General features: G+C 56.8%; 1 protein-coding gene across 4 annotated transcripts in view; it reads left to right on the top strand.

Moving 5' to 3' along the window:
- Nucleotides 1-21,810, top strand: part of SFXN5 (sideroflexin 5) — a 113,364-nt gene extending 91,554 nt beyond the window's left edge. For 2 of the 4 annotated variants that reach the window (XM_059188049.1, XM_059188052.1), the window contains exons 13-15: nt 3,325-3,442; nt 7,888-7,959; nt 18,662-21,810. In XM_059188049.1, the coding sequence (XP_059044032.1) occupies nt 3,325-3,442; nt 7,888-7,959; nt 18,662-18,739 (268 nt within the window). In that variant the 3' untranslated portion in view covers nt 18,740-21,810. The remainder of the gene's footprint in view (nt 1-3,324; nt 3,443-7,887; nt 7,960-18,661) is intronic. The other 2 variants (XM_059188050.1, XM_059188053.1) reach the window with 2 other exon arrangements.
- Nucleotides 21,811-25,349: the final 3,539 nt, after the last annotated feature.

The raw sequence follows: 25,349 nt of genomic DNA, 5'->3' as shown, positions 1-25,349 counted from the left end.
GGTCGGGCAGGATTATGTAAAAAAGCCAGCTGAGTCTCCTGGAGGGAACACGGAACTGGGGTTCCTGCTCCAGCACTTTAGGCTAGCCTAGTCAAGGGGACTCCCCGGGCCTCAGTTTCTCCCCTGGGGAAGGGCAATGCAGGGGCTCCTCCCCTCTGGGAGCCCAGGTCGGTGAGAGTGAGAGAGTCGGGACAGCCAGGAGAAGAAGACAAAAGAACACTTACAAAGCAGCCTTCTTGCAAATTAATGGAGTGCAAACTAAGATTGCTCCAAGTGCTGAGGGAACTCACGGCCAGTGGGGAGACAAGCTGTCGTGTGGTACAGCGGCGGCCGCTTTGCTCTGCCTCTGGCCTCAGCTCCTCCTCACTGGGAGGAGCACCTCGAGACAAGGTCCCTGGGGTTCCTGCTAACAGAAGAGAGGTGGGAGGGAGCCCAGCATGTCCAGGTGTCCCTGTCTCTAATCTAAGACCCAAAGGGCAAGAGTCTCAAGTCAGAGACAGAGGACTCCATCCCCAGCCCAGAGCGCTGGGAGAGCACCGAGGGTGTTACCCCCCCCCCCCCCTTCAGCACACACGCTGTACCTTCTCTCCGGCTGAGGGCACCCACTCCAGCTTTACCCTCCTGAGAAGGAAGCTGGTGTTCTCCTGGGCCTGGGAGATCCATCTTTCCCCATAATGCCACAGTCTCAGAGGCAGGTGCCCCTGCTCTCTCCCCCCAGCCCTGCATCCCTCGCCCTGGAGTTCACCTTCCAGTCAGGTGGGGTCTCAGTGGGGCAAGGGTTCCGGGGGCGCCCTCCACTGTGGTTCCTGAGGCCGCTCCCCAGCCTCCCTCCTTCCCCGGGCTCCGGGTCTTTCCTTTCTCCAGGCTTTCGCACACACGCACATCTCTCCATCTGCATATTTCAACTCCCCCAGCTGCCTTTCCGATCCCTCCCTGCCATTTCCCTCTCCTCCTCCCCTCCCCCGTCCTGCTGTGTTCCCTCTCCCTGCTCAGGGCTGGGATTTCAGGGGTTCCTGTTTGGCTGAAGTCTCGGGGCTGCCTGCTTCCTGAGTCGGGAGCACAGGCCTGGGGCTTCCTGGACCCCTTTTCCAGGGCAGATTTCAGCCGGCCACTCCAGAGAGAGGAGCCAGGGTCACAGCCCTGTGTGGAAGGAGGCTGCCTGGGGTCCCTGCTGGGAGCGCCTGAGGATGGAACCCATGGCCTGCCCCTCATCTGCTGAGCAGGAAGCTTCACTCTTCCTCCCTATCACCCTCTTTGCTCTTGGTGCCCCTCCAGGCTATGCTGCCAGGGACTTCCACACCCTCCTCTCCCATTCCCCTTGCTCTGATTCCCCACTAGGGACTGAGGTTCGGCTCACTGTCACAACTGGTCAGGAGGGTAGCCTAGCCCTCCACAGCCTCTTGGCAGGAGCGCTCCTATGTAAATCTGGACAGGGAGCCTGGGTCCCCACCTCCTTGTCCTACCGGAGGAGTTGATCTCAGTTGAAAAGCTCTCAGAGCCCCTACCAGCCAACTGACTGTGACTCCCAGGGAAGGCAGGAGGCCCTGAGACCAAGTCAGTTTGGGGTATGAGGCTCCCCTGGAGAAGGGAGAGACGATGGGGGCACTGGACTAGGCTGAGGGGAGAGTCATGTGGGCCTTGACCTGCTGCTATTAATCCTGTGAAACTGCCCTCTCTAATAGCCCATATCAGACTGAATTCAACAGCTGGGCAGGTCTTGGGGTCTGGGCCAGTGGGAAGGGCTAGAGGACATCGTTAGGATCCTCCCTCCTTCTTGCACTAACAAGAGCAAAAACAGCAATAATAAGCCACAGTTACTGTGCACTCACTGTGTCCAGGCCTCTTATCTGCATAGAATTTACAAGTGATTGGAGCTTTATTGGTACCTTAGCAGAACACCCCAGGCCAAGGTTTCTCCAAAGTGTGGTCTGGGGATCACCTGTTTTAGACTCATGGAAGGCTGAAGTGCAGATTCCCAGTCATAGCACCAATAAAATGGAGATCTCATCGGGGTAGGGGGCTCTTGGGGGTCTGCATCATGAAGCAGGTGCCTAGACACCAAAGTTTGCGAACGGTGACTTTCAATTTTGCTGTCTGCTCAGGGCCAGCTGCTCTTGGGATTCTTGTCCCAGGAGGTGAAGGCGGGGTGGGGTTTGCCTGCCCCCCGCCCCCCACTGAGTCCCTGCCCCTCAGAGGGTCTCTCACCTGCCTGTGGCCACAGCCAGCCCTGTTGCAGCAGAAGAGGGCCAGAGCCTGATTACATCCTGTCCATCCCAGGAGCCAGTCCCAGGCGTGCGGAGGCTAACAGTTATTGAGCTCAGATGTAGTGCCCACCCAACATCCCCTAGCAAAGAGTCCTGTCACCCGTTCTGCTGGCACAGCTACTCCAGGGCCTGGAGGGAGGCTTTCCATATACTCCTCCCTCCCAGGAATCCTGTTGTGGGGGGTGGGGGCCTGCTGTGACACGCTGGCCATGACCTTGGTGAAGGGTTCTGAGGGCAAGAGCTGGGGGCTGTGCAGAGTGATAGCACTCGTAGGGAGTCAAGAGCCCAGGCAGCGGCCCGGCCTGCCTCCTGGAAACCGTGGCCATGACCTTGGGAGCCTGGCCTGCCTTCTGCAGATGTGGCCATGACCTTGGGCAGCAGCCCAGCCTGCCTCCTGCAGACACGGCCGTGACCTTGGGCAGCCCGGCCTGCCTGCTGCAGATGTGGCTATGACCCTGGGCCAGTCACTGCCCTTCTCTGTGGCTCTTGGATCAAACCAGACCAGGTGGTCAGTGGGGTGTGTTCCGTTCCCGTACTTGGCTCTGTGTGTACGTGTGTGCGTGCTCGTGCATGTGTCCCCGTGTGTGTATATATGTGTGTGCAGGCATGTGGGTGCCATATGTCTCCTACCCTGGAACTGGCTTCTACTCTGGCTTGTTCAGTATTTTCTTATACCTTGCCCTTGAGAACCATCTTTCTCTGTTGTAAATCTCCCCAGGGGTGGGGGCTGATAGCCTCCTCTTGTGTCTCGCACATATGTAGCCTTTTTGCACAGGGCTGGACACAGGGTGCAATGGGTGCCCCCCAAGTACTCACTTATGATGTATGATTGAGAGTTCAATCAGCAGTGTCCTTCAGGACAGGGCCTGGGGAAAAGGGTGCCAACTGGGGAAGGCCCCAAAGACAGAATTCCACAACTATTTAGCTACATACGGACTGGCACTGGCCCCGGACCATGCTGCCCGGGCCCTGGGACTCTGAGTGGGACACTGCAAGGTGGCTGACAGCCAGCTCAGCCTGTCTTCTGGTCTCATGGCGCTCCCTCCTCTCTTCCCCACAGGACGGCTCTCCTGCAGGCACGGCCCCGGCTCCTCCTCCCCGTGCAAAGCCTTGTGTGCCTGGCGGCCTTCGGCCTGGCCCTGCCGCTGGCCATCAGCCTCTTCCCGCAGATGTCAGAGGTCAGTGCAGGGAGGGTGGGGGGAGGGCGAGGCGGGGAGGGGTGCAGTGTTTATTAACAGGCACTTATTCAAGTCCAGCTCCTTAGCCCGGAGCTAGGCACCGGGGTTAGAACCACAAATGAGGCAAGTCCAGACTCTGACCTCTCCTGAGCCCAGAGCCAAGTGGTGAACATGACAACTAAACAGGGACTAGCAAATGAAGGACAAGGATGAGGAGGGGATGAGTCCAGCTGGATGTGGGAGGACAGAGTAGACCCAGCCTGGAAGGAAATGGCGTTTCATGGGGCCTGGAGGATGAGCTGGAGTTGGTCAGAGGGGACACGTTGGGCTGCATCACCTAGAGTAAAGGTGCTCAGCAGAGGCAGCACACAGCACAGAGCTGAGGAAATCCCACCTCACAAGCAGAGAGTGAGCAGAGTGAGGCGGGCCACGGCAGTTGGAACTGGACACTGGGAGGCCGAAGCCGAGAGGGCAGGTGTCTTCTGAAAGGCTAGGCGGTGGAGGACTGAAGATTCCTGACTATGAGCCTGGCTGGAGCTCTGGAGGAGAAGGAGCCATCAGGAGGCGCTGGCGGGTGTCCAGCGAGAGATGGTGGCGGCTTGGACCAGGCTGCTGGCAGTGAGCTTGGAGAAGTGGGTCCTTGAAGGGAGAGGAAGGATTGTGAGGCTCTCAGATGGGGGAGAGAGAGGGGGCCCTCGGGGCGTGCGTCCAGCTCGCTGCTTTTGAGCGAGGGGGCAGACGTAGGCACTACTGAACGAGATGGAGACACGAGGAGGGGCAGTTTGAGGGAGGATGGCATGTCCAGTTGGACTCATCAGAGCTGATGTAGGTGAGGAAGGGGCGCTGGAGGCGGGGTCCGAGGAGCCCGTGGAATGTGCAAATGGGGCTGTCCTATGGGCAGTCAGCTCTGGGTCTAGAATCCAGGAGAGAGGCCCCGGGCTGGAGGGAGGAGAGTAAGGCTACCGGCGCGAAAACAGTCCCAGCAGCCAGGGGGCGCGTGGAGAGAAGAGGTCCTGGTGCGGGGGGTGGGGAGGGGGGTGATCCAAGGACCAGAGGCCAGGGTGGTGAGGCCAGAGCTAAGAGGGGCCAGTAGGAGGTGGGCCGTGCGCAGGGCAGACACTCATGCTAGGCTGAACTCCACCAAGCTGAGGAGTGTCCGTTGGAGTCTGGGGCAAGGAAGGCAAACCCTTCCTCCAGGGGTGGACCCAACTGAGGGGTGAGGAAATGGGGTGCAGGACTGACCCCTCTGGCCAGAGGCTTGGCGCCCCAAGAGAAAACAGAGAAACAGACCTGCAGCAGCAGCAAGAGGTGGGATCAAGAGAGGCTTTTATTTGCTTATTTTTGCATTTTTTAAACAGAGAGACTGGAGCTTGTGTACATGTTGGAGGCAGTGTTTGGGGGTGGGGAGGTTAAGGAAGCTGTTCTGATGGCTTCCATGTGATCAGGACCAAGCAGAAAAGGACGAGGGTGAAGGGGGGTGCGGTTTGGGGACATGGAGACATTCAGAGGGGAGAATGGGAGAGAGAGCTGACCAAGGAAGTCAGAGGACCCTGGTAGGCTGTGCAAGGGGTCTGCGGAGGGGATGGCTGAGGGAGGACCCAGGGCTGTGGGCTGGCCAGGGCCTGTCTCTCTAGAGATGCTGGGGGCTACAAGAGTCATAGGGCTCACCCAGCAGGTTTCATCCGGCTGGATGGGGCATTCGGGGAGTCTGCCATCGGGCGGAGCGGCGGGCCCCAGAATCTTAGCTGGGTGAGGGTGATAATGGGCGAGTAAGCTGAGCGGGGAAAGCCAGGTTTGATGGGGGGCAGGTTCCTGGAGGGAAGTCGGAAACATGAAAATGAGGGGCCTGGACTGTGGGGACTGAAGACCCAGGGTCCTGAGGAGGAAGTGGTGAGTCAGCCTCCAGGCCCCGAGGTCCTGGGAGGGTGAGGTTGGGAGTCACTTCCCTCTACTGAGCCCCTGAGATTTAGCAGGAAACAGACACCAGGCCAAGGCACCCTTGGGTGGGGAGCCTGGGGTGTGATATGTGCCGGGAGAGCCTTCAGGCCCAGACCCAGCCTTCCCAGGAAGCCAGGGGTACCTCTCCCCCGCGACAGCTAAAGAGCTATTACCTGATGTCAGGGGACTCTGAAGGGAGCCAGGGCTCTAGATTGCCTGGAAGTTGGAAAGATGGGAGAGGAGGCACTTCCCGGTGGTCTTGGCGTCCCCGTCTTGGAAGGACTGTGCCCAGCACTCCCCCAGGCAGTGGCCTCTCTCTTTATAGCCAGGCAGAGTGTGCAGCCCTTGGTGAGAGTCAGAGGGGCCAGGAGGCTCCACCGTGCTCAGAAGCTTCAGGTGGGCCTCAGAGCTCTACCTGTCTGCATGGGGAGGGACTCCAGGCAGAGAAGCCTCATGGTACCAAATCGGGGACTCACATAGTGGACGGATTGCTCAGGGTCATGCAGCTTACCATCCTCCTGGGTCTGCTGGGGAAACGGAGGCCCAGAGCAGCCCAGGCACCAGCCCAAAGTCACAGAAGCCAGGGGCCGATATGAGAGGAAACCCCAGAGACCCAATCCCAAGCTAGAGCTCTGGGGGAAATGCGACATCTGTTCTACAGGATTTTCTCTTCTCCCTCAACTGCTTTTTCTGTCCTGGGCTCCTGGAGAGAGGAGGGAGCTAGTGGGGCACCCTCGGGGGGCCTGGGGGTGGGGGAGAGTCTCGGAGTGCTGTGGGCCTTCAGCAGGTGTTCCTCTGAGGTTAACAGTGGAGAGATGGCCCCAGTCCGCCCACCCGAGCTGCTGGCTGTGGCTGTAAGAAGGGGTCTCTGGGAGTAGGCCTGGCCTCACAGAGGCTCCCTGTCAAGGTCAGGGCTCCTCTCTTCACTCATGCCTGCCTCAACTAGGCACAGAAATTAGTTCTTCTGAGTGTCTAACCAGAGTCCCTCTCATTGAAACCCAAGCCTTTTCTCTAGGCTGGGAAGAACGTCATCATTGCCTGAGAAGTGCATTCTCTGAGAAAGGAGGGCAGGGTCGTGGGCTCCAGCACCCCTTCCTCACCTACATCAGCTCTACCAGGATGCAGGCCCGTCTGGGCCTTATTGGGTATTTTGAGGCCTGTGACCTATGGCACCGAGGCCATCAGCCCATTGGCTGAGAGGACCTCGTTCCCCCATTCACCCTCCCAATTAATTCTCTCTAACAAGGTAGCACTCCTGCCTTATGGGGATCGTGTCTCACATCCCAGAAGCCGGTGGGATTTGCCACAATACGTCTGGACTTGCTTGGGCTGACCCACCCTTGCCAAGAGCCACCAAGGTTGTCAACAGGAGTAATAGCTGGAACGCTAATTAATTAATTAGGGGACTTAGAGGTAGAGTTCAGGAACTTGTTTCTAGAATGGCTGGCCCGCAGTGATTGGTGTGGAGTTTCCAACCTGCTAACCCCAGAGGTTGAAGAAAGAACTTCAATCCTCCCTTCAATCCCTGGGAGAGAGTTTTGCCTGCTCTTTCCAAACTCATGTTTCTGCCTATTAAAACGGTGCTAATTTTGAAATGAAAATTGCAAAGAATAATACTAGTGACCACTTGCCAACCATCTCCTAGGCCAGTCATCATGCTGGTGACTGCTTGCCTTGTTGTATTAAGCCCTCCCTGTGCCCTTCACGTCCGAGGCATTAGTGACTTTTAAGGGATGTTACCTAAACCGTTAGATGTCCGCGTCTCAGACTCGGGGGAGAGGTTTTGGCTGGAGATGTGGAACCTTTGGTGCATGGGGGGAGCTGAAGCCAAGGAAGGCATGAGGTCATTGTGGGAGGAAGGAAAGGCATCAGGAAAAGGCAGAAGCAGACAGGGGCCTAGGGGAGGATGCTGAGGGAGTGCCTTCATGGACCCTGAGGACAAGGGCGTTTCAAGGACGAGGGGCTCTCCGCAGAGTGAGAGGGACCAGCTGAAGAGCTCAGCAGCTGGGGGTGGGTGTAGGAGACAATGTGGTCCAGGAGGCGTATGGTAGTCAAGTTTCTCTGTGTTCAGAGAAGTGAGCTCATGGATGGGAAAGCACTGGAGAACAGCAAAGAAAATTCCACTCCCTGGGTGTTCCAGGAGATGGGGATGGGAGCCTGGAGAGGGGCGGTATGGGGAGGAATGCGCAGGAAGGAATGCACATAGCCCAGGACAGACAGGCATGGCCCTGGGTCTGGTCAGCAGAGCAGCCTGCTTGGCTACGGAAGGGAAACAAGGGTCCAGAACACAACTGTCCTATGAAGTAGGCACCAGTATTATTCCCTATTTACAAATGAGGAAACAAATGAGGCATGCTTTGCCCAAGGTCCTAGGTTGGTTATGACGGTGTCGGCTCTATACTCCTAGAAGGATTTTAGAACCCCTCCCCAGCCCTCCTCCACCTCACTATAAAGTGAGAAGGCCCCGAGTCAGAGCCCGAGATGACTCCCTGCTAATGTATCCATAGGAACATTCCGGCACCTCAGCCAGCCCTCCTACCCTTCAGGGAGACCATGTTCACAGGGACCTTCTGGAGGAGGTATTTGTGCCTTTAATCTATAACCCAGAGCTGGGGGTGGAATTCAGGGGGGTTGTGTAATGGGCCAGTAGGTGGTGCAGGGAACCTCCTTAGGAAGTTGGATGTGAGAACAGGGGTGTAAGGGCTGGCCTTCCTTCCAGGCCCCAGGCCTGGCACCATGCAGGGAGTGTCGGGTGTATCCTAGCAGACCCTGGGACCTGTAGATTAAGGCTGTGGGGGCATTGGCCAAGGCCGGCTTAGTTCAGGCTGCACCCAGGCATGGACTCATCCACACCTAGATTCTGTTCCCCACCCCAGAGATGCTGGGCTGCCTCCCCCTTCTTCTTGTACCTGGGAGGGCCGTGCCATAGCCCCTGGTCTCCCAGAGCCTCCATTCTGAGGGGATGGACAGAAATGCAATGAACAAAGAATGTCAGGTGCTGATGTAATAACATGAAAATAAAGTAGAGGGCTGTGTGGGAGTTTGCCCATGGGTGATTCGTGGATTGTGGAGGCCTCCGTGGCATGTGGGGCCCGATTCATGGTGGCCTTTCTGGAGGAGAGGCCTGTGGAGATTGGGGCCCTGGGTTCCAGCAACGGTGGTCATCTCTGTCTTGCCCCAGATACACGCGTACACACACACACACACACACACACACACACAGAGCGCCCAGGTCCCTAGAGGGAGATGTCCAGGGTCCTGTTTTCATGCTCCCAGTCTTGGCTGCCACGGGAGGCTGGACCAGGGGATGGCGAATGTCCCTCTGACTCTGACAGCAGTGTTCCCCACCTGGGAGCGCTTCCAATCCCATTTAACGAACCTCATGTCTCCTTGGAGCAAGAAGCAGTACCTTGGCCAAGTCCTCTCCCCGTGGCCCTGCCTGTCTCTGTCTCTCTGTCTTTGTGCCTCTTTCTTCCTTCCTCGATTCTTCTCAGACGTCCCCCCCTTCCCCAACCTCATTCCCCTCTCTTTTCCCCACTACTCCCCTGGGAGCTCAGGGGCTGGGGGACGAGGCTACACATACAAGCCGGAGCCATTGTTTGACAATCTGTTTTTGTCTTCATCTTGTTGGCAGGCGGCAGGAGAGGAGCAAAAGGTTAATGAGGCACTGTGCAGCGGGCTTACTGCGCGGACGGGCGGGCGGCGGGCGGGCGAGCCAGCCGCGGTAACAGGGAACTAATTAGGAGCAGTTTAACAGGAGGAAAAAGTGAAATCTCCTCTTCACCAACTGTCAATAATTAGCTGATTTGGTGAGGCTGAAATGTGTCCACAGGAAAAGGTGGGGCTTTTCTGGGGATGAGTGAGGTGTGGGGGAGAGAGAGGGGGCCACAGGGGGCTTTGCCCGGTCTGTAGGTGGAATTGGGGCTGGGGTCACCCCACATCACCCAGGCCCACCCTCCTCCCCTCTGGCTGGCATTCCCTCAGCCTCCACTATCCATATAACCTTCTGAACCTCAGAGACCTCAATTTCCCCAGCCATAGGGTGGCAGAGCTATGTTTCTTCCCGGCTCTGCACATTAGGATTCTAGAAGTGAAGCCACAAGGCTAGGGCCGAGGTCTAGAGTTGGAAAGGCTGAAAGCAGGCTGTGTGATCTTAAGTCAGAGGCTGACCTTCGGATGTCTTGTCTGCAGCATGGGTATGCCTCTGGGAGCCACCTCCTGGGGCCTGGTGTGACTGGAGAATGCCGCCAAACTGGAGTATGCCTCTGGTGGGCAGAGCCTCGCCTTCCTGGGGACATGCCTGGTGGCCCCTGGACCCTCCCTCAGCTCTTCTGGCCTCCCAGCAGCAAGCGGGACTGGAATGGGGGCACAGGAAAGAGGGCGTCTGCGCTTTCACTGGCGGCAGGTGGAGGACAGAGCTCTGGGCTGCTTCTGAGGGCTAGGGGCTCTCTGAGTGTGTGTCCCTCCTATCCGTGCCAGCTTTTCAGGCACCAAGTGAGAGGCAAGGAGTCAGGTTGCTAGTAGCTAGGGTTGTATCCTGTCAGGCCTGTTTGCTCTGTTGGCCCGCCCGGCTGCCCTGCCGGTGGTTTTTCGGCCTTTGCTCTTTGGCCTTCCCTGACAACTCAGCAGAGGACCCCCTCACTCACCCTCCCTCTGCCCCTCCAGCTTCTGCCAAACACCTTGTCTGGAAGAAAAGACATCATCAGAGGTCCCCGGGGTTCCTGCTCAGAGCCTCCCATGTCAACCCTGCCAGCCCCACCCCCTCCCCCAGCCTAGCCTCTCCTCACCTCAGCCTTACCGGGTCCAGGGCACGAGAAGGCAGGATCTGAAGAAGGCAAAGGCCCTCATCATGTCCTCATACTACTCACAAGCCGCAGCTCGCCCTGGCCCCAGAGGGTAGCTCTTAAAGGCCACCTCCCTGCTGTAGGTAAAGTATCTGAGGGTCAAGTTCAGCCTCCTCTTCTCATTCCCCACCCTCTACCCATCCTTGGTCCCCCTTCCAGATTTAAAAGTTAAGAAACAAAGAGACATGTCCTCCCTATGTGGGAAAAGAATATGGGTGACCCCAGTGGGCACCAGAACCTCTTCCATCTCTCTCCCCATCACCAGCTCTAAGGAAAATGGTAGCTTTGGTGAACCAGCTTGGCTGGAAGCTGTGACTCACCAGAAGCAAATATTTCCCCCAGCTTGCCTTGCTTTCTCTGAGAAGGCATTTGAACTCCCCACCAAGAATGGGGAAGAGCTGGGAATGAGCTCAGTTCTACATTCGGGTGGTTCTAGAAATGACTCCTCCTCCAGGAAGTCCTCTCTGATGAGCCCCACTAGGCTCTGTCTCACCTCGCACAGGTAGACTCTGGTGACATGTGTTTCCTGTGTCCCATCTAGCTCCTCGGGTTAATAGTCCTTTCTCCCTCCCTCATCAAGGTGGCCCTAAGGCTGAGAATGAGCGCTCTATGAAAACTTGACACAGAGCATGTTGGTTGTATTTTTTGGTTCCTGCTTCTCCTGCTCTTACTGATGTGAGGCCAGAGGCAAAGTCTAGAGGGCATTGTGTCCTTCCCAAGTCCACAGATTTTCACCTTCTCCCAGAGCAGGGGCCTTTTCCCCTCTAATCTCAAATCCATCTCCCACTTTGCTTAGAGATGTTTGTTTGGGGTTTTTCTCATTTACTGGTTTAATCAGTCTTTACTGAACTCCAAAGTGGGCTATTTTTGCCGTCAGAAATCTGCCGCCTCCCCGCCCGCTGCTTTCTTGGAGTTTGCCCACAGGACCCCCCAGGAGGGACGGATGGGAATGGCAGAGCCACTCAGAGCCCAGGAACGCCAACGCCACCTGTCATGTCGCCTGTTCCCCACACCCCCGGCCCAAACCTGTGCGTGCACGCAGGCCCACACACGAACGTGCACACACATGCCCTAGTGACAGGCCTCAGCAGGGCCACCTCTCTGCCTAGCCCTCCTGGTTCTTTCTAGGACCTTCTAGAAAGCCTCGCTGAATTCAGGACAGGGAGGGAGGAGGCTTGGTTTTATAAAGCTGCTGCTGAGAGGATTAAAAGCATCAGTATGTGTGAAGCAGCATAGGACATGCCTGGCCCACAAGCAAGGGCTCAGCCTTGTGAACCGTGAGGGGGGACTCCCGTGAGCAAGCCTGGGCCTGGGCTCTAGGAGAACCATGGGGTTTGGGCTTACTTACGCAGCAAAACACAGGTTTTCCAAGATTACACAGGGCTCTCTCACCTGTTTCTTGATATTATCCTCATCTCAGTCCCCGGAAGCAGAAAATCTTCCCACCGCACATACAGGTAAACTGAGGCCTCAAAGCCCAAACGATGGAAGACAGAGAATGATTCCCAGATTAGTCCACCAGGGGGCACCCAGGAGCAGCACAAAGCTCCAAAATGGGGAGAGGGTCTGAGCTGTTCCTGGGTGCACATTGCACAGGGGAAATGGAAGAGTATAAGACGGGATTCCTGCATTTGGGGAGCTTCGGTTCAGTTGGATTAGACTTTTATCAAGGACCTACTCGCTTGAACTGGGGTGAGGTCGGGGACTGCTGTATTCACAGATAGTGAGTGAACAAATTGCTGGGGACTGGGGATGTGAAGGAGATGGAAATCAGTGCCAGGGGCACCAGGGGGCAGCAGCAGTGGATTTGGTCTGAGAAAGTCAGGGGAGACTTCCTGGAGGAGGCAATCTTAGAGAATTAGGGCTCTTGCTTGGACCTAGAGACTTGGGCCTCAAAGGCTAAACATACAATGTTCTGGAAATGGAGAGCAGCCAGTAGGTGAGGAACCTGGAGAAGGCCCCAGAAGGCCTTTAGTGTCCAGCCAAGGAATCTGACATTCGTTGGGAAGGCAGTGGGGGCCCAGAGCCAGCATCAGAGGCCTGACCCAGGGGGTCTGGGCTCAGGCCTCAGCTGTTCCCCCAGCCTTGTCCTAACACGTCTGCCCTCCAGGACACTTGAGTCAGCTTCACCAAAGATGGGGTCTAGACTTTTGTGTGTGAGCAGGACCTAAGGCTAGCTCAGCCCCAGAGAGAGAGAGCGTGGGCTGTGCTGTCCAGTAGGTTCCAGGCCTGAAGGGGCCTTGGGTACACAGAATCCGTCAGGTGCCGGCCTGGGCATTGGACCCCATGTCAATGTCACCACCACCTGCGGATGCTCAGAAGCCCAGAACCCTGGCCAGGAGCAGGAGGCAGCTTTGAGCCATGTCACAGGGTCACACTGAACAGCCCACCCCCCAGCCCTGTGCCTTTGAAAAGGAGGCAGAATAGCCACCAGAAGAAAGGCAAGGAGGAGGAAGTTCTTTGTAGTAGGTAAAAGCCCCTGAGAATGGGGCACAGGCCAGGGATCCAGTTTCCTGTTTATGTCTCGGCACCTTAGCTCCAGGTTCAAATATGTAAACTATCCGCTGGCCGGGGGCTGCAGGTGTGTGTGCTCCCAGGCTGAGAGGCAGAGGTGGCCCCACACACATTCCTGACTCTGGCCCCCCACCCTAGTGAGCCCAGCCCAGCCAGCCCAGCCAGGAGACAGGCAGCTAGCTCAGGGTTAACCCTTCCTGCACCACCAAGGAAGACCCTATGAGGCTGCTCTCGGGGACTCTGGGGCCAGTGGAGCATTGGGGTGCTCAGGGGAGGCTGGGTTTCCTGGACACGGTGCTTCGTGTTTTCTGCCACTGACTTTAGATGCAACCAGAAGTTGGGGGCTCTCTGCTGTGAGTGTCTGGCTGAGTGTGGAGGATGGGGTGAGGGCTCAGATGTGATGGGCAGGAAACTTTAGCTGGGTGACACTACTTTTCTCATGGCATGGTGGACATGTCCCTGGCAGGCCCACAGCTTCCTGGCACTGCCAGTCCTGGGGCTGGGGGGACAATCACACAGGACCGAGAACTTCTGCTTCCTCCCTGGGCTCTGCAGCCCCCACTCTCCAGGGCTCTGGCTCCTCTCCCCTGCTGAACGAAGGTCAGTTCCCTGAGGAGGTGTCTGTCAGATGAATGGAGGGACCTGTGTGTTCCTGCCTGCCCGCTGCTACCTGCCTGGGGCTGGGTCACCCCTTCCCCCTGTGGCCACTCCTTGCCCAACCCCTTCTCTCCTCATCACTTTCTCCCTCAGAGCTGGTCTGCGCTCAGTACCAAACCCCAGCCGTTGGCTTATAACCCTGGGGCTTCAAGCCTTTACTGGGCTGCTACTAGTGTCCCCCAACCCCACTGCACCCACTCCCCTTTCCGGGCCTTGGCACCTCCCTGATTCCCCAAGCCACCCATGAGCCTCTGTGACCACCACATTATTGATTCTGTTGCCTATATGGTACATAAAGCCAGCCTCTGCTGCTTGTCCATTAGCCCCCCAGCAGGAGGGACTCCCCAAGACCACAGCACAGCCGTTGGTCTCTGTCCCTAGTTGAGGCAGCAGCAGGGAGCTCTGGTGCCCTCACCCAGGAGCTGAACCATATCCGTTTGTCAGCAGAGCCCTGGCTGTGATTTCTGTGGGGGAGACCCAGTACCCCCACACCTCAGAGAGGACCTTCAAGCGGCCCAGCGTCCTCCCCCAGTCATCCTGACACCTGTGAGTGCTGCCATTGCCCAAGCCCCAGCCAAGGCTAGAGGAGTCTAAAGGAACAGCCACTCGAGTTGGCCCAGGACGGGGGCAAGAGTCTGGGCCGGGGGCCAGCATTGGGCTGGGGACAGGAAATCTGGACTCCAGAGGTCACCACATCCCATCACAAAGGCCGAAGTCTTTTAGCCTTCACTGGGACCACTCAGGAAACTGTTTGCCTGGTACCCATGTTGCCTGGTGCCGTGTGGCACCCTCTGTCACTGTTTCTGCTCCCTGGGCTGGTCCCTCAAGGCCACCATCATGGGCTTGTTCCCTTTACCCGCCCCTCAAATGTGCTTGTTCTCCAGGCCTGGCGCCCTCCCCTTCCATCTGCTCTCCTGGGCAAGCTCCCCCACTCCGGGGGCTCCGGCTGTGCTTACACATCCCTGCTCGCTCTCCCGCTCAGACCCCTGCCCAGAGCTCCAGAACCCATACCCTGTCTGCCTCCTAGGCCTCTGCACCCGGGGGTCTCAACATGGCCCAGCCTGAGCCCGTCCCCCTCCCCCCTGACCCGTCCCCCTCCCGTATTCCCTGCCTCAGAACGGCGTCACCAGCCACCCCAGCTCCTGAGCTAGAATTAGGAGTCATCCAACGCACAGTCATCCTCGACACCTCCCTCTCACCCCCACATGGGATTGGTCATCAACTCCTATGGATTTCTCTTCAGAGACGATCCCAGTGCCACCCGCCTCACAGCCCCTCTGGCAGCATCACGGGGCAGGACCTGGCACCTCTCATTCCCACAGCTGCCCCCTGGCTTACCCTCCCGTCCATCCTCCACATCTACGGCCACCAGCATTTCTAACACAGAGTCTGGACTGCAGCCTGCCCTTGCTCAGAATCCTCCCTTGGCTCCCCATGGCCCCCCACTGACACACTCATGAGGCCTACAAGGGCCTGTCCTGACACCACCTCCATTTCCTGCCACATTCCCTATACGCGCAATGTCACCCGTACCAAACAGGCCGTGCTGGCCGGCCGATGCTCCTCCCTTCATCCACCAAGCACTTCCTACCGTCTCGTATCAAAATCCTCCATTTTCTTCCTGGCCTACCTCCTCTGAGAAGCCTTTCTTCCTCGTTCCTTCATCAATACATGGTAACCCCCACCCCCTCCCCAGTTTCCATGGCACCTCGTCTCTCTGGGATCCATGTGCTTTCCTAAGTGACTCCTCCCCTAGACTTTGAGCTCCTCAAGGGCGTGGAGGAGATGCCTCGTCCATCTCTGTGTGCCCAGCCCTGGAGGATGGCGTTGGCCGCCAGAGACATCTGATGTGAGGGCTGATTACATTGAAACAAGAAAAAAAGCCTTGGATGGCACTCTGTCCCCAAGCCTCTGCTCCTGAGTACCTCAGCCACCTTCCCCTCCCCAGGGCTTTTCCTCTGCCCGAACCTCCCGCCTGCATCCCTCCTACCAGCTGCCCCGGGCACGGTGGGGAGCCTGGGGGAGGGGGTCCCCAGTCTGTGACAGCAGCGCCCCGCTGAGGGGAGGAGGCCTCAGTCTGCTCCCGGGCCAGCGCTCTCCAGGGAATGGGTCGAGTGGGTCAAGTGGGCCGTGGCCCCGGCCCGTGGTCCTCCACCGCGGTGGTGAGCAGCCTCTCCGATTTTAATGCGGGCCTCAGTGCTTCGGTGAAAGCCGGCATGGGAAGTTGCTAATAATGGCACTAAAATAAAATATGCTACATCTGTTATGGGTAGCAGAACAAAATTAGCTGCTCACACCTCTGACATCCAAGATGTCTTAACTTAAAATACTCCTTGGCTTACTTTACATCATTTACTGATTATATTTAAAAGAAATACAATTTTGCAATTACTGTTCTTTCCAGTGTGATATCTGTGCATCATTTTCCTTTTATGTTTATATATTTCTCCTTCATTAGTGCAGTCTGAAGGGTGATTAGGATTCTTCAAACATTTTACAGAGGTTAAACGTTGATTAAGATTTAATTATTACTGTAAATAGCTTGGAATGACATATGGTGCAAAAGCCTGACATATGTGCATTTGAATAAATGAAGTGCTATTTCCCAGGATGCCTCAGTAGCTGTTTAACAGCTTTCCCGAAGGGTTATGTTACACCTCATGGTAAGATTGCTGGGATGTTATATTTTGTTGGTTTTTGCAGCTGAAAGCTAAGAACAGTTTTCCAGTTTTTTAAAAACATTGAATATTTTAAATACCTAAATTGTTTTGCACAAATTTTTGCTAATTTGTCTAACTAGGTTAAACATTTTCAAAAGCATTTAGATTTTTAAGCGTGGGCGCTGTGCATTGTGTCAGTGGCAGCATGGGGACGAGGGGAACTGGTGGGGTGGAGGGGACTCGGAGGCCGGCAGGGGTAGGGAGGGAAGAGGTGGCTTGAGGAGAGGGGCTTGGGAAGAGGCCTGGGCCTCCAGCCTCGCTCTTGTCTCTTTGGCCCTCTCCAACGGCCAGAGTCTGGGTATCAGGGTACCGTGGACGACAGGGGAAGGGTCCCCCTTCTCCAGGAACTCCACCGTGCCCAGCAGCTCCAGTCCGCCCTGAGCTCCCTCTTGCCTGGCCTCTGAAGGGCCTGGCCCCGGGCATGACTGTGTTCTTTGAAGGCAGGGCTGGTCTATGGAACCTTCTGCCTACACTTCAGGGTTGTTGGCCTCGACATAGAGCAGATACCTGGGAGCAGGTTCAGCTGAACTAAGCCACGAAGGCTTAGTTGACTCTGCGCTTCCTTGACTCTGCCCAGGCAAGAGATCAGGCCCTGGGGGCCCTCCTCACTGAGGTAGCACCTCTCTTTCCGGCTCCCTCAAGCTGGAGCCTCAGGCATCCCTACTGGCTTAGTCCCTGGAGCTGCAGACCAACCCCTGGGCTGCCGTAGAGCCTCCAGGGAACCTTCTCCTCCCAGGGCCTTGTGCCTCCCTTCTTCCCATTCATTTATTCAACACTTACTGAATACCTCCTGTGTATTGGCATGAGGCCTTGAGGATGCTGGGATGAACACGATCACACCTCATGTTTGCTGCCTCATGGAGCTTGCGATCTAGAGTGGAGGGGGCAGGGGAGACGAGTGGACAGTCAGCCTCAGCAGCAAGTGATACAACTGGGATATGAGAAACGCCGGGAGCTGCCAGGGGCTGGGGAAGTGGCCATACCCAGGCTGGGGGAGGGAAGATATCTAAAGCTGCCTGTTTGGGGGGAGCGTGGGGAGGGGGAGGAAGAGAAGTGGGGACAGAGGAACCAGCTCAGGCAAAGAGTCAGGCTGGGGAAAGCCCAGTGGACCCGAGTCCCTGAAATAAGTAGGTGTGTGTGGTGTTTCCGGTCCAAGGGGCAGGGTAGAGTTGGGCAGGGACTGGACAGCACAGGAGTCTAGACTGGGTGCCTGAGGGCAGCCATTTTGTAAAGAGCAGACGGGTGGCCCAATGCAGTTGAGAAGGCTCACGCTGTCCCAGGTGGGTGGACTGGGGTGGCAGGGACTCAAGCGGAAGGGCGCATAGAGGAGGCGAGGCAGTCCCAGGGCACCATTAGGTGGTGGTAGGGGGAGCCAGGGTGGGGCAGGGGGAGATGGCGACCTCAGTTGTGATTTAGATCTTAGGGTTGAGTTCAAGGGCCTATGAGATACACGTGAGGTCTGGTAGGCAGTCCCCATGGGCCCAGGATTCAGGGCAGAAATAATGGCGGGAGACCCCTCCGATCTGGGAGTCACCAGGAGGGTTGACTCACACCCCCCCCCCCAGGGGTTGTGCAGGGAAGAGGGCCCACCAGGCTGAGCACCAGAGACCCTGACAAGGGTCCAGTGGATGTCACAAAGCATGGGGGCGGCAGTGAACTTGGAGAGAAGGATTTTTGTGGAGTATGGTGGGAAGAGAAGCCAGATTTGCTGTGCGTTGAGAAGTCAGTGGGAGATGAGGAGGTGGAAAAGGCCAGTGGAGACAGTGTCTTAAAGAAATGTGCTTGCTGGGGAGGAGAGAGACCAGGCAGTAGATGGAGCGTGACACGGGGTTAACGGGATGTTTTATCAGGTGGGAGGTTTTGTCAGTGTTGAAATGCTGGTGGTCAGGAGTCAGTGGGCTGCGAAGGTGGGAGACGGGGAAGACAGTCTGGGAGTGGGCTTCCAGAGTGGGGGTGGGGAAGGTGGACCCCAGGAGGTTCTGCCTTCTGAGGGGAGGGGTGGCAGGAGGGCAGGCGTAGGACAGTGTGGATGGGTAGTTCATGGGTTTGGTGGTGGGATGCTAAGGGGTTCCTTCCGTTGTCTTTTGCTTTTTCTCTGAAGTAGAAAGAAGGCTGTGGTGCTCAGAATGAGTGGGGAGCTGAGGAGGGTGGGGATGTTTTCAGGCACTTCTCTGTGGAGAATGGGAGAAAGGGCTGACTGGGTGAGGGGATTGGCAGGGAGAGGTTTGCTGGTCACTGTGGGGGTCCAGGCCCAGACTGTGGCGCAGTGTAGGCCCTTGGAGATGAGGAAGACGCAACTCGGAGATCAGAGTGTAGGACGCTCACACACACAGACACGCCGCCAGAGGAAGAGACAAGACGTAGACGGGAAGGGATACCGTGAGCCCCTCGGGAGGAGGGCGGGAAAGAGGATGTGTCGGTAGGTGGCAGAGGGGGAGAACTGTGGACACCAGCTTGCTCCTAATGCTACTCCCAGCTTCCAAGCTCACCCCTTCCCTCCTACCCGCCTCCCTCACCTTTCTTCTCTGTTCTCCCTCTCTCCTCAGATCGAGACATCCCAGTTAGAGCCTGAGATTGCCCGGGCCACGAGTAGTCGGACAGTGGTGTACAACAAGGGGCTGTGAGTGGTGGCCAGCCGGCCTGGGGCCGGAGTGTGATCCAGGCCGGGGCGGGGGGTGGGTAGGGGAGAGATCGGGCCTGGGGACGGAGACTCCGGGACTGCAGCTGCAGGGAGGGGGGCTAGCTCACCCCACCGGTCCTGAGCCACCTGGGGGAGCACTGGACCCCCGCAGAGGTAGGGAAACTAATCTATTTACATGTTAACACATGGGAGAGGAATTCTGACACATTTCCTATAAAAAAAAAATAATCAAGTGCATTTCTGGGCCTTACATGGGGTTGTCAAAACTCTACTCAGCACAATTATGTGTGAAGCTGAAAATTTGTAGAGTGTCCACGGGGTAGATTTAGGATCCTTTTATACTTTGGTTTTCTTTTTTCTTTTTCTTTTTTATCAGAATCACGTCTGAGCCTTGGTGGCCACTGCCTGGATACAGCAGCTGGCCAGTGGTGGCATAGGAGTGGGCCTGGGGGCTTGTTGGTTTGGCAGTGGGGCTGGTAGATGCAAGATAGTCTGGTGGCCATACCCTATGGCTCCCTGGGCTGGGCTGGGCTGGGCTGGGGACGCAGTCTGCACCTCATAGGATGAACCAGTATGACCGAGGTCCTCAGGAGGTGGCCGAGGGAGTCAGGGGCACTGGAGGCCTCTAAAAGATTTTGTGGGCAGTTGGCTCTGAGTGTAGGTGGTCCTCATCCATGCCACAACCTGCAGAACCAATCCCTCCGCATGAAGCTCAGTGCCAGGGGCTGGGTCACTCTTCATAGAACCCTGCTGATCCATTTGAGGCCCCTGAAATGACCCCAGCTCCAGGCAAGAAGCCCCAAGAAGGAAGGATGTTTGGCTGGAATTGTGGGCCTGCACTTCGACCTCTGTGGAAAGATCCTCCTTGTAGTCACCAGGCTGGAAGTTGGGCTGAGCAGGGGTAGGAGGCTGGAGCGGGAGCCTGGCTGACTGCCATCTGGGGGGTGGGGAGGTCTCTCCAGCCCCCACCCCCAGGCTGCCTGCCCCCTCTCCCCGCTTCCTGAATGGGAGGGTCTTCTGCCTGAGGATGGAGGCCAGGTTTCTAGGCACCTGAGAGTCAGCCTCAAGCCAGTGATCACATGCCCGTGGTTGTGACACGTATGGGCTGCTTGAAGAAGTCTGCTCCCCTCTCTGAGCCTCTACTCCATGGCCAGAACCAGAGGACTGGATCAAGGGGTTCCACCGGCTTTTCCCACTGGACTACGTCTTTGCCTGTTCCACTCAGATGCTGGTCATCCCAGGCACATCCCCAATGTGGACACTGGACTGGGAAAGGGGCAGGCCCCTTTGGGAATGGCCAGCAGTTGGCCTCAGAACCTGGACCTTCACTTTCTGTATGTGAACCCACATCCCGGGCACACTTGGCCTCTGCCAAACACTTTTCGGTTCTGAATGGGGAGCTAGCGTGGGCGGCTGCGCCTATGTGTGGCTCCAAACCCATGTGCCGCCTCTCCCCCTGCACTGGCCTCCTTGCTGCTGTCTCCTCCCACTGGTGGGCCAAGAAGAGGAGAGGTCTGCTGGGGCTCTGCAGAAGGAAGCGAGGCCGAGGTGGGGGTGGATGGAGCAAACAAAGGGGAAATGTGGGCCTCATTGGACCCCTCAGGTGACCCCAGCTGGAGCGGAGCCCTCAACACGGTAGCCCCGGGTGACTCCACCTGGGGAAAGACGTGGCTGGCAGTGAACACTGGCAGGAAAATCTAGTGTGGGGCTTATGGCCACGGGCCATGGGATGGGCCGCTCTTACCATCCTCAGTGCAGGGGTGATACCAGGTACCCCCTCAGAAGCCCTCACTGCCCTCACTCCCAGCCAGCATGCTCTTTCTGCAGGATGCTGCCCTGAAGGACCCCCCCCCCACCATCTTGAGGAGCAGCATCCCCTCCCTACACACACCCCCTTACCCCCAGCCAATCAGGAAAGGGTAAAAGCAGAACCAGTAGGGAGAACAAAACAGTAGAGGGAAAGGTTGCACATTGTCAGAGGGGCAAGTATTTTTGAGCTAATCCTGCCATGATATGACTGGGCCAGTGACAGACTGGGCATGTCTGGGTCCCCTTTTGAAAAGCTCTCTTCTAGCTCACTCTGCCTCACCTCTCAGTGTCCTGTTCTTGTGCACTTCATCTTGGGACCAAAAATGCTCACCCCAGCCCCACTCCCACCCTCTCTGGAGGCCTAGAAGAAATGGGAGTCTCTCTGACTCCCCCCAGTGCTGGCTGCCCTGGCACGGCCCCATCCCAGTCCTGACCCTGTGGCCTTGGCATCTCATAACCAACTTACTTTGTCTCCCGGATCATTTTTGGCCATGCTCCCAAATGCAATTTCAGATGAGCTAAGGGGACTTCTCTTTGGGGAGGGGATTGGCAAAGGATCTGTATAGCTCAGTGTGATGGCGGAGGTCCAGTGGGCCATGCTGCTAAGATGAGCCTTGGCTTAACTGTGGAAAACACCACGAGGGAGAACTTTTGCCCAACATCCATCCCCCACTTGGCAGAGGTCAGAGAAAGGGAGGCGTCGTGGGCAAGACTGGCTCATGACTGGGGAGGAGACTGGGCCGGGTCCCACAGCTAGGGGGTAGCCGGCCCTGCTGTGTCAGAATACAGGGCACCCCAGCCACCCCAGTTCTCTAGGCCGTGTACTGGCCCACCTTCTCCCGGTCACTTCTAACATTCCCTCAGACTTCGGACGCCCTTCTCCCATTTCCAGAGAATAATCCGATGGTGCGGGTACCAGGAGCCCAAGATGTCTGGATGGCAGCTGGGGCCAGGTGGCCGACAGCCCCCTTTTCTACTTTCTGATTGTGAGCCCGCTTGGTTTTGGTCCTGAGCCCCTGCAGGCCTGGGAGCAGGGTGGGGTCCTGAGGGAAGAAAAGCCAGAGGCCAAAGGCAAGGTGGTTCTCCAGCCCCGGGGCCGGGTGTGAGTGAGGCACCGGCATTCGTGCCTTAGTCACACCGAGGAGACTCTGCAGTGTCTTTTTAACCTTCTCAGAAAATTTCTCAGTCTTTGATTTATGTAATACTAATGAACTGTGGGCAATAAATGATGGATTTAAAGCCTCAGGGCTTGGCTTTGTGGCTTGTGGGTGGGAGCGAGGGGGTTACAGAAGCACAGTGAGGACAAGCCACTGAGAGTTGTGGGAAGGCCCCTGAGGGACGGGCAGACCTAGGCCCTGGTCCAGTCAGGCCCACTGGGAGGCCCTTAGGAAAAGGGAGAGGAAAGGATGGAAGAGCATGTGAGAGCAGCAGGCGGGACAGAGCGGGTGGGTTGAGCTCTGCAGAAGGACCCCTTTTTACAGAGCAGATGCTGAGCATTCACTAAGGGTCCCACTGGAGGAACTTGAGCGGACAAGAGATTTGGGTAGCTTCTCCTACTGCTGATCTCCAGGGGACGGGGAGAGGGAGTGCAGTGGGGAGGGTAGTTCCCGGTCGCCTGGCGGCCCAGAGAGGCTTCATAGAGAGGCAGGGTTTGAGCCAAATGGCAAGGTTGCAATATCTGCAGCGGACATGGCACCGGCCTCGGACACTCTGCCCCTTCCTAGCCGCTCCACAGTCGCTCAGGGCCAGGCCCCAGCTGCCTCCTGACAGTGCTGGCTGCTCTTCCTTTAAGCAGCCCCCAGAATTTCTAGGGGACTGAGACCTGAACTCTTGCTTCCAAGGGACTTCCAAGCACCTTCTACCTCTGCAGGGAGCAGCTGATGGCCTCCCACGCCAGGGGGACCATGTAGTAGAGGTGAGGTGCATGGTCAGGGTCAGGCTGACCCAGGTTCCAGCCCCAGCTTGGCCACAGCTGGACTCTCTGACTTCCAGCCAGTCTCTTCCTTTCTTTCCCCAATTCCATCTTTCTGTCCCCAATTCCATCACATGTTCACGGAACATGTTCTCTAGCAGAGCCATGGTGTCCTTAGCCATAAAATGTCAAGAACAGCATCACTTGCTGGGCTGGTGTAAGGACTGGAGAGACCAGGTGAGGAAGGCACCCAGATTCTTCTCTTATGCCTCCCAAGTGTCAGGAAGGCGGCTGCCTTCCCTCACCTGGGCACTGGGCCTCCCTAGGCGAGTGGGAGGAGAGAAAGGGGTGGGGGTGGGGTCTGTTCTCAAAGCGATACTTCTAGGTCACGGGGCTTCTGGTCTCTGGGGAATTTCTTTGTGGAAGAGCCCCACTGGCCACAGCCCCCATTTGGGAGGGGTAGGGGGAGCAGCGGAAATCCTTGACTCTCAGGACAGACACAAATCCCTCCTGGGAGCTGTTTGTTGTTTTTAGCTGGTTTGGGGGCTCAGCTCCTGCCCAGCCCGGAGATCATTAACACTCCAGGAATGTGGCTTCCCCTGGCCCCATTCCCCACCTACTGGCCCCTAAGGCCTCCCTCCTCCCACTCAGGCCATGGTTAGGAGGGTCAGAATGCTATGGGATGAAGCCAGTGATGAGTGAGGCTTTCTCAAGGCCCAGGGTCATTTTCAGAATGGAGCTCCCTCAGCCCCCCACAGCTGCTGCCGCTCCTGCCATCTCACCACTGATTAGCCCCTTAAACGGGAAAATCGCAGCCACTCCCAATAGGACTAACTCCCATGTGCCCTTGCTTCCCTGCAATGCCAGGTGTCTCTGAGGGCAGTGGCTGAAAAATGTCCATTCACTTCTCATGCCCCACTCCAACGTAGCTGTTGGCAATGTCGTCTAAGCTCAGAGCCTGGCTCCTTCCTGTCAAGGACGGGGGCCCCACACCCCAGTTCCCTGGGCCTTGTGGGAGGGTAAAGGGAAGGAAGGAGAAAGGGAAGGTAGATAAATGGCTGGCAGACAGAGGCACCAGGTGCCCCCCTTGAGAACGCCAAACAGATCCAGTGAGGAGGAGAGGAAAGAAGGCTGCTCGCAGTCTCTGGCCACCCGAGCCGGTTTTCCTCTTCACAGATAAGCATGGCGGAGGGAGGGACAGTACATCAGGGGCTTCGCTCAGTCCAGGGGTGAACTGCAAGCTCAGTGTTGGGGAATAGGGGGCAAGACAAGACACTGGAGGTAGAAGTGGGCCAGCTGGCAGTCACTGGAGGCTTTAAGTAGAGAAGTGGATTCATCCGACAACAGAGTAGAGTGGGTCATGGACACAGGCAAGACTCCTGGGGAAACCAGCAGAGAGTCAAGGTGGGGGAAGATGGAGCCTAGACCAGGTGGTGGAACAGGGATGGAGAGAATGAAGAGCTCAGCTCAGATCTTGGTGACTGATGGCAGAGAGAAGTCAGAGATGGCCCCAGCTTCCTGGCTCAGACAGCTGAGGACATAGACCATGGTGCCATTTCTCAGAGCTAAGGGACAGAAAAGGAAGAACAAATCTATGCGTTTGTTATTAGAAGTTCCTGTGAGAGACCCAGGTCCAGATGTCAGGATACGGTTGGGTGTGCTTGTTGGGAGCTCAGGAGCCAGGTGGGAACTAGATACGTAGTTTGGCTTGTTAGCCATTTATTGAGAGCACCTAGAGCTAAAGGAACAGCAGCAACCACCCAGGGGGAATACATGGGGTGAGAAGAGGGAGACTTGGGATGGAACCTTGAGGAGTCCCTCTGAGGCCCAGCCAGAGACAGAAGGCTGCTAAGCAGTTCAGCCACAAGAAGGGTGTTATGGGCTGAATTGTGTCTCCCTAAATTCAAATGTTGACGCCTCAGCCCCCAGTACCTCAGAATGTGACTGGATTCAGAGGTAGGATCTTTAGAGAGATAGTTAAGGTACAACAAGTTCATGAGGGCGGCTCCTAATCCGATGTGACTGGTGACCGTGTAAGAAGTGGAAATTCAGACACAGACACCCATAGAGGGAAACTCCGCGTGAACATGAAGATAGCCATCTTCAAGCCAAGAAAAGAAGCTGCAGGAGAAATCAACCTTGCTGGCACTTTGAGCTCAGACGTCTAGCCTCTGGAACCGTGAGAAAATAAATTCCTGTCATTTAAGCCGCCCGCCTGTGGTGTTTGTCCTGAGAGCCCCCGGCCCGTTAATAATGCTGGGGTAAAAGGAAGTGTGAGGAGAACGTGGGATCCCAGAGGATAAGAGATGAGGATGCTTCCAGTGTGTGTGTGTGGGGGGGGGGGTGTCCACATACTGAACAAGTGCTGGAGATGACAGAAGAGGCACACACAGCGTATGCCCCGGAAGGACCTGGAAAGAATAGTCTCAGTGGAGTGTGGTCAGGCAAAAGCCAGATCTCCATGGGCTGAGAAGTTAGTAGGACTCTGACTGGCTGCCAGTGTACCGTAACTTGTAAAACAAAGAATTTCCAAGAAGTGAAAGTGGGCTGTGAGCTGGGCGTTGAGACATGACAATGGCTGCAACACCATGTAGGGCCAAGGGAAGGCATTAGAAGGAAGACTCGGGCATGTGGACAGTAACGGGTGAGAGAAGAGGAACCTGGGGAGGGGGGAGAGAGAAGTGAGGCCCCCAGAGAGGAGAAGGGCGAGCCGGTAGGAGAGAAGGGTCTCGGGTAACAGGAAGGAGGTGGAGAGGATGGGCTGGGTGGTGGTGGTGGAGGCTGGGGGGTGAGAGGCTAGCTTGCCTGGCCCTTCCAGATCCACATTGCACCACTCTCCACCCCCTCTCTGTCCTGGGAGGCTGACTTGTAT

Source organism: Mustela lutreola, chromosome 9 (assembly GCF_030435805.1).
Source record: "Mustela lutreola isolate mMusLut2 chromosome 9, mMusLut2.pri, whole genome shotgun sequence".
Classification (NCBI taxonomy): domain Eukaryota; kingdom Metazoa; phylum Chordata; class Mammalia; order Carnivora; family Mustelidae; genus Mustela; species Mustela lutreola.
This window is presented reverse-complemented; position numbering and strand designations above follow the sequence as displayed.